At 29.5% G+C, this 13,556-nt stretch overlaps 1 protein-coding gene across 3 annotated transcripts in view; it reads left to right on the top strand.

Moving 5' to 3' along the window:
- Nucleotides 1-13,556, top strand: part of LOC145686730 (popeye domain-containing protein 3-like) — a 212,215-nt gene that overhangs the window by 171,754 nt on the left and 26,905 nt on the right. The window contains exons 8-9 of one of the 3 annotated variants that reach the window (XM_081760341.1): nt 915-1,062; nt 6,490-8,585. In XM_081760341.1, coding sequence (XP_081616467.1) covers nt 915-1,062; nt 6,490-6,563 — 222 coding nt within the window. In that variant the 3' untranslated portion in view covers nt 6,564-8,585. Of the gene's footprint in view, nt 1-914; nt 1,063-3,499; nt 4,176-6,489; nt 8,586-13,556 lie in introns of those variants that run through there. The other 2 variants (XM_081760342.1, XM_081760340.1) reach the window with 2 other exon arrangements.

Below are 13,556 nucleotides of genomic sequence, written 5' to 3'. Positions count from 1 at the left end.
GGAATTATTTTTCGCTATATATTCTCTGCAGAACAGAAATTTTACAAACTTCATACAGATTCTAGTTGTCGACTTAAGTCGTTACTTCTCCAAGCAATTTATTTTCTCAATGTCTTTTAAAAGAGCGAAATGATGTAAATATTGCTGCTGTAAGATGCGGAAAGAGAAAAGAAAAGGAGACAACATTTCACATTTTTCACTTATCTACTAGACTACGTTTTTCGAGTGTTTTGTTACTTCTGTTACTTTTTCATGATCCCATCCTACTCTACTGATTTTGCAGATTTTATTCTTTTGTTAACGCCCCGAAATCTCTTCATGCGTTATTCGTAATATTTTTCTCTTATTACGCATATCATCGTTACACCTTATTGATGGTTTCATATCTTCATGTACCACCTAAAGGCCATTCTTTTCTTCAAATGTCAACCTTGCAGCCATGTTGCTTTACTCACGCCACCTATATAAAAGAAAAATGAAACCATGATGCAATGTAATAACAGAACAAAAATTATATTACAAAAAATAAGACGTTTCCCTCAATGCATTTGAGAGTTATTCATTATTGTACATTGTATATATTTCTTGAACCATTGCGATCATTGAGGACAACGTTATAAATTGGGGAGCCAATAGTGGTAAAGAGATCGGAATTACAAGCCATTATTTTTGTCTTTCTTAATTCGTAATGATTTTTAATTAAGAACACTTCTTTCTTCATTTAATGTAAGTTTAATTACACATTTTGGTTTCTAACTTCCAATGAGCCTTTTTTCGGTTTTACAAGCAACGCCTTCATAATTGACAAGCGTGATACTGTTTACTTGGCTTCTTACAAAATATCTATTATTAAATTAAGACAATCTTTAATATTCAATTTAATACTATTGATCTTTTATTTTCTTTACTAATAGATTATAACTGAGAAAGGCTCCCATCTCGACATTCGCTTGCCAAGCATTACTTCGTCGCTTACGTCAGCAGGAGAGTATAAGAGTCCTCCCAGGACATTGAAACAAAATCTTATGCAATGTGGCATGGGACCTTTAACTCCAGATTCAGGTAAATATTTTTTTTTCGAATATTTATTTATTACTATTATAATGCTTGTTTCTTATTGCAGAATGAGTAAATTTAAACTAAACAAAGTTACAAAAAATTAAAATTTAACAATAAATTAACCAGACACTGGCAACATTTTTAAAAATAATATTTGTTTTATTCTGGTTTAAAATTTCTTCACATTATGTATTATCATATGACATATTCTTGAATGTCACTCCACTTTTATATAAAACTTTAACATTCACAATAGTATTTATGAAGACACGGATTTTTTTGAATTATTTTATGTAGTGTAAATTATTAACAACAATGAAATCAACCTAATGTCTGAGATATATAATAGCGACCGTGACAGGACACTTCCCGGCGATTTTCATATACACAGTGAAAATGGCTGTGTTAATTCAATACAATGGCTCTATGTTGTCCGAGTTGTGTTAAATTTTGACACATGCCTAGTGTTAGTTCAACTCCACCAGATTTTGCAGTAAATTGTTAAATAGCATTAGTTAAGTAAACTATCTGACATGCTAACTTGTAGTAAGGACTGATTTTAGTAGCAGACTATTGGTGTTGCTTTGTGTACCGTCATCAAGAACCGCGTTTAGAGAAACATTTTATTTCCTATTAAACTGAAATGACTATTATGAGAGATATTAAAGTATTTGATATATTTTAAGAATTTGTAAGTGTTTACAAATAACCACACATAGTCACCAAAGAAGAAAAGTATTCTAGACTTTAATGCTACGATTTGGCAAACATGCATTCTGGATGATGGGAAGAAAATCGGGAAATGTCCAGTAAAGTAATCAAACAATATATCAAATTTTCTTTGCTTAGCCCCATTTTTAGAGTCTTTATCAGTTGAAATACAACTAAAATAACTGTAAGAACGCCGTAATCAAATGGAAAGATTACAGAAAGTATAATACATTATTCGTTACTTCGTATAAATGGCAATTATGTCTCGTACAGTTTAGCATATAGCTAAAATAGAAACTAATAGCAGTTCTGAACGTTCGTTAATTAGATATTTGACATCCCTGCAATGCAATATGCACGTTAAAAAATTGCAGGATTATATATGTCTGATACATAGCATTTTGAAGAGGCTGTAATATCTTTGCTCAGCCATTGTTATTAACAAATAAAAGGTTTAACTGACCGCTAACGAATAATATATTAATACCCCAATAGCTTTCTTTTGAGACCACAGAGTATATATAAAAACAATAATCTGACCCTGTTCTTATTTTCGTGTCCCGCTGTTCATTCGATTAATTCTTTGACAGCGTTGCGGTGTTATTTCTATAATGTAGAATTAACACTGCCGTCAATTTAACACTGTTCAAGATCGATTTTATATCATACCGGACCCTTGGCATTCCAATACCACTCTAAAGTAATACACGTACTGAGACCATTGCGCTGTGTCAAAAGTGAGATTGTACTTACACCACCATTTTTTTGATTGGTACTGATAAATCTTCTGATTCTTGAAAATAATGTTATTTTTAATTCTTATTCAGCTATTCAGGTACAAAAATAAAAAAGTAACAATTTGTTTCTGTTATTTAAAAAGTAACATTTGCAGCTTCTTATCATGGTGCTTTTTCTATTTTATACAATCAGAAATTAGGTAAAGCGAATATTTTGCGAATAAAGTTACTGAATTTCTCTCTCAACTTTGATATTTTATGCAGACTTTACTTGAACCAAACATTAGTAGTCTCAAAATATTTTCCGATTCCAAATTAACTTCAATATTTATTGTATAGTATTAATTTTTTTAGTCGTAATGGATTCTCTACATATCATTACTCAATTAAAAAATTATACGACCGCTATATTATGGCGATCTGTAACACAAAATTTGACCTCAATTAACATTGACATTATTCCCACGTATTTATCTGTACGGAAGAAATTTCTCCAGTAGCAAAACAAGAAATATCTCCGAAATATTTATTGCTTCATGTTATGGTATCTATAAGCAGTATAAATTATTTTAAAGCCATTAATAATACTTTTTTTTTGCATCATCATGAAGATTATGAAAATAAACTCCGGAACTTGAAGAATATTCTTTCTATTGTCATAGAGATATTTAACATCCAAATCATACCTAAGATATCAGGATAGAACAATATACTCTATCATCACATGTAGAACTTAATTTTTATTTTTATCCAAGCTGCTACGTAAAATCACGTATATACATTGTGCTTTAATAATTACCAATTATATTTATAATACATCGAACCATAATTTTTAAAATATACATTAGTTTTCTCGTAGAATAGTAATAAAATACTACATTTTTGTGTGCGTAATATCAATATAAAGTTTTTCCTATTTTTAAAAAAGAATATCAATTTTCCTCCATTCTAACTAATTTTATCGAATTCTCTTTTTCTTCCTTTTTTTAAAGCTGCGAAGGAGCGATCAGAAAACGCCGTTAAAGAAATTCCATAAAGATCATGTAAAATATTGATACGATTTATAGTCTTAAACTTTTACTTGCGATTGCAATTTTGTACTTTTGAATGCCTATAATATTAGTATATTAGAAGTAAATTCGTCTTTTGTAATTTTTGTACTAGATATTTGATAATGCAGCTATAATTCAAGTTATGTATGAAAATTTAAAAAATAATAAATTATAGTTAATATTAATTATTGATTATATTAATTAGCAAAATTTATTGAGAAAAGATAGACTAAATTTCTGATATCGATAAAAAATCATAGGCTAATAGAAAGATTTGTTCTTTGAAGCATTGAAGAAAATACTTCACAAAATGGGAAAATTCGGTCTAACTTCAAATGATTATGTTATATACTTTTCATATGCTTCGATTCTCAACTAATATTGAAATTGTTCATATAAGTTTTGAGGTCTATAACTGGTCCTTGAATTGATACTAAACAATCATTCAATCAACAACAGCTCTGGAAAGATAGTAAGTCAGGATTAATTCCAACATACAATGGAAATTAATGCAAAAGAATTGAAAATAATGTCCTTTATCGCTTTTGTACCCAATATTTCATATAAAGAGAAGACCAAAATTCCTGTAAATCTCATACGAAACAGAAAATACTTAATAGTATTTCTAGAATTTACAACTTTATTTTCTGAAACACACACACACACACACACACATATATATATATATATATATATATATATATATATATATATATATATATATATATATATATATATATATATATATATATACATGCAAAACAATTGTAACCAAACAAAACAATTATAAACAAACCAATGAGCTCTTTGAGTGTTTTAAATGATTATGAACTGTAACCATATGACTTGAATTAGTTTTTCACTCACAAGCAAACTAACAACTTCAGGTTGTAGCTGGAATATGCTAAAGCTAATTCTCTTTGTATGAGATTGTATAGCTTATATGTATTTCTTTCATTTTTATGCAAAATTATGTAGTAATAATAATGATTTATTACAGAATATCTAATAGTTTCGTAGACAAACAATAATGAGCCTGTTTCAAATCAAATTTAACTAGTTAAATGAAATGAAACGATTTTAATCCTCTATACATTAAAAAATTCAGAAATCTTTCAATTTGTAGAAATTCAAAGTCAAGCAATGGTTACGTGGAAGAGTTACTACTCCTGACACATGACATCAAGGTATCCTGAATGCGATACTATCTAAGGTCGATATTATATTACGTTATTACAGGCTATGAAGAGATACTTTAGTACTCTTAATGCCAGTCAAACTACATTATCATACGTATCTCAAAAGAAATAGAAAATTTCCGCTTTACGCATTTTAGTTTATATTTAAAAAACAAGAAATAATATTATGTTCAGGCTTTTAAATTACTATATATATATATATATATATATATATATATATATATATCACGATTTTCGAAACAAATTCAATAAAATTGTCTTTATTTTTCTATACGATAAATTCACGTATTGCAATTTGTATATATTCTTAAGCAAAATTAAAAAAAAAACAGCTTAATATTCTAAAGCACATACGATTTTGTACTTCAATGAACAAATCTAAATATCAGTTTAGAATAACATCTAGAGAAAAACAAAAATTTCGCAAAAAAAATCTTAGTGAAATGACAATTTTGTTACGTATGTGAAACAACGATGCTAACGCCAAAATATATATCTTCAGTACAAACTTTTAATTAGGTCCTATAGAACGTAGATGAAAGAGTTCGAATTTAAGCTAATGTAGGATACTTTTATAATTAATGTATTTACAAACATAGTTTGATTGAAGTATTTTTACGAATAATATTTATATACTTCACATAATTTCGTTTCGAACAAATTAAATAATAACTGATTCGAGTTATTTAAAAATATTTTTAAAAAACTTCTAATTAAGACAACTTATAATTTTAAAAAAATATCAATGTGTTTTCCTACTTATCAGTACCGTAATTCATATTAAAATGTGTTGAAATTATGCAAAATTTCATATTTTTGTTAGTCAATATCTATTTTAATTTATAGTTTTTAATGTGAAATTGTATGATATAAATTTTTAAAAAATATACGCTATTTATAAATATTCTACAATGAAAATAATAATTTTTATTTATTGTATATATGAGCATAAATTTTGAGAAAATCTTTTTGACAGTTAGCTAAAACGAATATGACAGATTTAAACTGTAGCAAGAAATTCAACGATATAAGTTATATTACCTTTGTTTATAAATATTTTAATTGACTAAAGTACTATGTATTCAAATACTTCGAAAGTATACGTCCATCGTACATCATCAACAACAATAAATGTAATATCTTACATAATTGTTATTATACTCTCTCCGTACTACCTAAATTCTTTTAATGTATTTTAATTTTTAACTATCTCATTCTTGAGGCAACAACGGGACAAATATTAAAAATCACTTACCACTATCAATATGTTTCTTGTAAATGCGAAATCAATCAGAATTACTTATGTAATTTGTATACTTCTTTGATTCGGATTATAATTTTGAACAGAAAATCTTTGTGATGTAAAAGGTTATTTGGAATTTGGATTTTAAATTTGCCTTGAATTTGGATTTGGAGAATCCTAATTTAAATTGCATGGCATTTTAAAAGAATATTCAACTGAGATTATCTCTGTAATAAACTTGTGAACTTCTTGTGTTGATATATAGAATGTATACATTAATATTTGATCTTACAATACGTTGTTTTGTATTTAAACGTATATTATTGATATTGCCACTATTCGCTTTATAGCGTATTTATCAATTTATTTTCACATATTTTTTAAAAACTTGATCTCAGCATCCAGTTTCAGATCTAGTTTTCTTCAGATTGAAACTAGATTCAAAGGTTCTAATAGAACAATTTATGGATTTTTCTTTTACGATCTAGATCGCCTTGTGGATCTCCAAAATACATCCCATAGTCACCGTTGTCCTGTGCCTCTTCCAACAATCGTGGATTAAAACAATCCACGTTCTTCCACCAGGAATTTTTTTGTTATCTTTGATTTGCTGTAATTAGTACTTTTACTAATATGACACTAATTAGAATAAAAAGAATAGATTCAAATGAAAAAAATATGAACAGTGGAACAAATGTGTTTTAGGAACTACATATTATTTTCAATATATTTGTAAGCAATTTGATGAAATTTATTAATATCTTTAGTTAATTAGCCGATATTAAAATTATTTCTCATTAGTAGTGGTTACGGTAAAGAGTAATTTGTAAAACATCAAGTATATAATGCTCAACAACATCTACCTTATATAGCATAGAATCAAATCTATTAAATTGACATTTTTAATTTTAAGTATTCTACAAGTATTTGATACAGTGTTTAGTATCAGTTAAGTAGAAAATTAACTCTACATACAGAATCATGAAATGTGTCATCGTTTCAACAATGTTTTGCAATTTTAATTCGATTTAAGTAATAGGTTTTAGACCAATGTTCTGGAAATCCTATATAATTTTAACACAAATAGATATTAATGTACTTTCTATTATATCGCACTGTGCTAGGTGAGAAAATATCATAGATAGGCCTTCAGATGCTCATGGATAGAACTTTTAGAGAGAAATTATATTTTAATATTGCAATATAAAACTAGTTTCGGAAAATGGTTCTTATTTGATACCTCTGTCGTAAGTAATATGTTTAAAAGCATCTTATTAATTTATATTAGGTTATTCAAACATGATTGGGACTATCGATTTTTCACGGTCAACGAATAAATATTGCATGGGATGGAGCAATAAGGCATTTTGGAAATGAAAGAGAGAAATGATGTTAACCTGTTCCCCACTGGAATAACATGATTATAGCAATTGTACATCAATAACTTAATGACTTACGTATTCTCCATAAATTACAAATCACCAATTAGTTTTGTATTTACTGTTACCTACCGTACAGGGCTTAAACTTGGAGGAGTTTCAAACTTTTATCCTCTGTCTTACTAAAGATACCCAATTTTAAAATTCGGAAATTAAAAAAAATCAGTTTCATTTAACTTCGAAGAAATGAAAAAGTTATAACTATTTTTTCTTTGATTTCTATCAATAATAGCTCTTTCTCATAGAAAAATTCAGCTCTCAAGTTCCTTCCCAGTATAAGTAAAATTGTTAAAGAGCTTGTAATGTCTCATTGGAAGGCTGTTTTAAATATGAATTTCATGCTAAGTAAAATATTACGCCAGGTAATTTTGTCATTATACTGTCAATTTTCCTTAGTTACTTTCAAACTTGCTCAAAACAAAGGATATTCAATATCTTTCTAAGTGCTTTGATTTTTGTAGGAGTACGTCTTTGAGATAATTTAAATATTCCTCTCCTTGAATAAAATTTATGTGATTTGCTGGTTTATTGTTTACTGTGATAATAAGTATGTTTTCTGTTAGGAAACACTTTTGAAAACGTTCGTTTTACGCGAAATACTCTTGTTTTTGCAGAAGATTTTAATTGGCAGATCAATAGATATTACTGTGATGATACTGTATCTCCTTGACAAGAAATTATAAAATATACCGTTGGAATCGTGCACTAAGCATATTATAATTGATAATCACTTTTCTTGAAGTAGAAGGTGAAATTCAAAGCAGAGGCTTTTTCTTAGTATCCTTCAAATAAAATCAGTCCCACTTCATTTTGAACAACCTAATAAAGTACATTGCATATGTATATTCACATCTCAAATTCAACCATACGCCAAATTATAAAGAAAGTAAATATTAGTGCCTTTGCACTTGTTTAGCCATTATGATGACTGATGCATATAGAGCTGTGATTTGTTAATAAATTTTATGTGTTATGTTAATATAAACACTTGAATATTATTCTATATATTATATATATATCTTTACAGTATTCTATATTTATTAATGATCTCATTATTGATAAAATGTTTATATATTACATGACACATTATTATAATTATTTCTATTATTATAAATACTACTGTATAAATTATTAATGAAAATAAACTGAATAGTAATAAAATTGTTTTACTATTTATTTATTTCCACTGTAAGAAAATTTAATAATTTTCCCTTTATTCTTTCAAAAAAAATTATTTTAAAATGTAATTTCAAATTTTGTCACATACTTGCATGATATTAGTAAGTAAATAGCTCAACAGCATGAATACCCATATTGCGCAAGCATGAATATTCATTTCTCAAGGAATGTTTAATATTATAAGATAAACATAACGAAACAACCAAAACAATGTTTGAGTTGTTTGGTATGTTTTACAAATTATTTATTTCTGGAATTATTTGCTTTAGCATGATAAAACATAGATCAAAAAATAGAATCTTTTTCAAAAAAGTATTTTAGATTAATGCACATATCTTGGTAAAGAAGTTAAATGCACCGAAAACTACAACTTATTATATATATGCCATTTTAAATGCATGATTCATATGATCATGAAAGTTGAAAAATATAACTGATTAAACTTGCATATCTATACATATACCTTAGTTTTATATTTATTTCCTTAGAAGATGTAACTGAAACAAAGAAATTTGAAGTCGTAAGTAATTCTATAACATCAATAGTGTTCTGTAATATGTAAACGCAGGTAAATAACACGAAACGCATGTTAAATGCTCTCCTATCTCTTCTATCAGCTATGTATGCATCAATCACCATGTAAACAAAACATATTTTGCAATTATAGGTTAGAAATTTTGCTTACTTTCCAGCACGCTCGAAAATGAGTTAAGCTTCGTAATAATTTTTGGTTTATAGCCTTAGTAGAATACCTCGGCTTTGAACATCACACAATTCCTTACGATTAAACCTTTGCTTTGTTCTGAATGCAGTACCTTGCGAGAAACCTCTTGCTTAAGATTCTAAAAAAAGGTAATTATAAGATAAAGGCACCAAATAATATTTTGCACCATTAATGATTTCAGACAAATTTCTTCGGAGCAACAGAATAAAAGCATTGAGAAGCGAAATTGAGTTTATAAGTAGCAAGTGTTGTGGTAGAGTTTATAATGTTCCTTTTGGTAGAGGGTGAAGTAATTCTCCTTATATTCTCTTTTGTAGCGAAAAACTGCGTTCTATTTCTCGTTCCGAAATCATCATCATAAGTACCCTAATCATAGTTTTAGATGACTTACTATCGAATCCAAGTTTTCACACACTCCGTTTCTCGTCACTCTTTCCGTCTTGGAATAGGAGTCATTGTCATCATCATCATAGCTGTTCTGCCATCAAAGATAAGTAACCTTGGCGTAAATTGAGAAGTGTCCATGCACTATGATATACGAAACATTTCATCTTGTAGTAATGATTGTCGTGTAGCTTCATTCTTTTCGTTTTGAGTAAAGTATGTTGAACTTTCTCTCTACTTCTGAGTAATATTGTAGTACATTAATACCAAAACTTTTTTTAATGATTCTCTTTAGTTTCCGGATAAATAGGCAAATTTGGTTACTTTTTGGTCCAAAATAGGTAGAAAAGGCCTCTAATGGTATAAAAATCACCAAATATGCCTATTTATTCCCGAAACTAACGCGAATCACCAAAAAGGTTTGGTCTATAATGTTCTATAATAGTACTCTTGTGATTTTTGGATAAATCGGAATTTGTATCGTAGATTAGGCAAGGAGTTTTTAAAAACTTATAAAATTATATAAATTATCAAGTCCTATCAGTAGTTTACAACCGTTTCTACAAAGTAACACCAGAGTCCCTAGTTTATTCGATTGTCAGGATAAACGAAGAGCAAAGATGTAACCCAGAATAGTATAAGAAATACTTATGATTAAGCTCGTGTTGCAATATCCGTAAAAGCCAAGTTGCAAACGAAGGGCTAGAAGTAGTTTTCGGTTGAGCTTTCCCAGTATGCATAAAGAAACTTTAAGGTAAGACTTTACTCTCCAAACGAAGTTTTACTAGATTATACTGAATCCTATACCAAATGTTCGTATATGAAATAGGCTAATGGAAATCCCATTGATTTGTTCCAGAAAGTTACTTGTGTCTTGAAAATCTGGTACCCATAATCAAATTTTCCCATTTAACCCATTAGTGTATGAAGCTTCCGACAGGTAATTTTTGTCTAGAGATGGTCATTTTAGACTAGGTTTACAACAATTTAAACATGTGTAAAGGGGTTTTATCCGTTTTTTTTTTATTGTGGTGGCAGGGAAATGCCATGCCATCTGAAAAATCGGATGACATGCACAGGAAACACTTGAAGTAATATATTTTACCAATTTTAATAATTAAAAATTCATTGTTCTTAATAAAAAAATTAACATTTGGTTACTTTCTTTAACAGATTTATTTGTTGGCTACAAATTGAGATTTCTTTACTAGCCACGTATTTGAAACACTATTGTTAATTTAATAACAATGATATTCTTTGAAGCATTTGTCCTCTAAACCCAAGTTGCCAACTTTTTGGGAACAATACCACCTTCCCAGGACTGTTATAGAATCACATAACAATATTCTATCCATAAAAGTTCTTGATGTGCGCTTATAATGAATTTTAAAGTAATAAACATAACACTTGTATTTTTTCGGATTTCATGCATTAAATGATAAGCTAAAGAAGACCCCATTGGTTCGTTCCGGACAGGTATTTGTGTCTTTAAAATGTCGTTTCCTAACTCGAATTTTCCTATATGACAGAGACTAATGGAAATTAATTCGTTCCAGAAAAAATATCGTATCTTCAAAATTTTGTATCACGAATCGAATTTTCTCATCTAACATAGGATAAAGGAGTTCCTATGTTAGATTCGTTTATTCGTTCGTTCGTTCCAAATATTACTCGTATCCCGAATCGAATTTTTCTATATTAGATAATTTAATGGAGAACTAACTAAATCGTTCCAAAATGTTACTTGTATCTTGATAACCTCGAATCGTATCCCAAATCGAATTCTTCTATATTAGATAATCTAATAGAGATCTCATTAAATCGTTCCAGAGGTACTCGTACTTTGATAACCTCATATCGTAGCCCGAATTGAAATTTGCCTGCACTGCAGCCTTGGCAACAGCCATGTTGGCTGGAGCATTAGTAATGCAATTTACGAGCTCAACATACAACGTCTGATTCAAATGACTACATCCAATGAACCAATGATACCAACCTGAAACGTTCTAAAAATCCCTTTCGAGAGGCAAAAAGTCCCATTTTAAGTGTGAATTTCCCACACTAAACTAATTAAAAATATGATATAATATGAAAAATAAAACTATTCTGTTTTTCTCATTTTTTTACAATATTTAAAAGAATCATCTGTAAATTTCGATCTTTTATGTTTGTAAAATACATTAAAATAAACGTTTTTCCTAATCGAAAACTAGTATATTTTGTTGTGAGAAATTGAGTGTCTAAATCACGACTTTGTGCCATCTGCTTCTACTGGAAAATAACGAAACTAGAAAAAAAAATTTGTTCTCCATATATTTCCAAAATGCCCAAAAGTTGCTTCCTTCTCAACTCCCAGTTTACCTTTTCTCCTCTATTTCTTTGTTCATTACTGCAGTTTTATTTTCTTTTCATTTTTTTTAAAATACCCGGGCACAAATTATGTTCTTGCCTGGGTTTTGAGCCTCACATATGGTTAACTCACTTCACAAACTACTTCACTAACATGTACTTTGCCGACAGCAAAGGAAAACGTTTGGGCAATGGCGAAGACTTCGAATTTCACGATTAATGTTGATTTCACACTTATTCGTTACTCATTAATTACGTCTATACGTTTCGCCCGTAGAAAATTTCATTGTGGCCATGTATGGAAAACCACCCCATATATACATTTTGCCGATTATCTCTTTCCAAGAAAAGTCGTCGTTAGTCATAAGTCGTTGTTCTGCTATATATGAAAAGCTAAAACACGTTTTATAAAAATGATTATTTGACTTTTTTAACATTCATGGTACATTTAGTACGATAATGCAGTATTATATTTTACCGCTCATTTTGGTATTATAACAGTCATTTAAGCAGTTTTTTTTTATTATTGGTCAAGTCAAGCATGCACCACAATATCTAAATGTCCACCCCATATGCGTTTGGGACCCAGATGTTCAACTTGGTGGCGCTAAAGGGGGATGGGGACGGAACATCACATTTTTTTTACTTAAGACAATTTTCACCAAAAAAATCCCGCGCTTAGATTTCAAGGTATCATAATGAAATTTTGCATACGTGTTGTGTACACCTCTAACTATTTGTCAAACAGTTTTGAGATTTCTATATCAACCCGTGCCTGGGCCCGAGATGCTCAAAAGTCTAAAAGAAGGGATTTTTCGGAAAATTTTCCCGGATTTCCCATAATTTTCTCTTTCTGGTGTACGATACGGGCATAAAACTTGTATCTTTTGAAACGTTGTTTTCTTCTGAATAGAATGAGCTATAAACCATGTTCCTAGAGCAAATAGTAATGACGCAGTACTTTTTTACATTATGTGCTATGTATAAATATATATACACAGGGTGTTAATGAACTAGCCCGACAAACTGAAACAGGTGATTCTTCACATCAAAATAAGGAAAATTGTGCATATGGACCGGTGGTCAAAAGTGCATAGTTTCAGAGCTAGGACTGTCCAAAACCATGGAATAATGAAATTCGGGGACGAATATCTCCAAAATTTAGCTATTGAGCTGAGGCGGCATGTTATTGCCTTAGACTTCTATTCTGCTCTATCCAAAAACGCATCATTCTGAAGCATTCAATGACGGCACAAGGTAGTTCCGCACAGGAAGTGGTACCCGGATATTCCGTTAGGACAGTTGGGTCCGATTCCTGACAGATGGAACAACATCCCACCAAGTAACAAAAAGTCGTTGACAGATAATCAATGTTTTGAACAAACTCAAAATGGCGAAGGAATTTTTGGTGTGTTGTGCGTGGTGGCATATTTACAGTCGGACTGAATGTAAGGAATAAAGGGAAATTAAATGAACTCAT

This window comes from Thermobia domestica, chromosome 5, assembly GCF_964235325.1.
Source record: "Thermobia domestica chromosome 5, izTheDome1.hap1.1, whole genome shotgun sequence".
Taxonomy (NCBI): domain Eukaryota; kingdom Metazoa; phylum Arthropoda; class Insecta; order Zygentoma; family Lepismatidae; genus Thermobia; species Thermobia domestica.
This window is presented reverse-complemented; position numbering and strand designations above follow the sequence as displayed.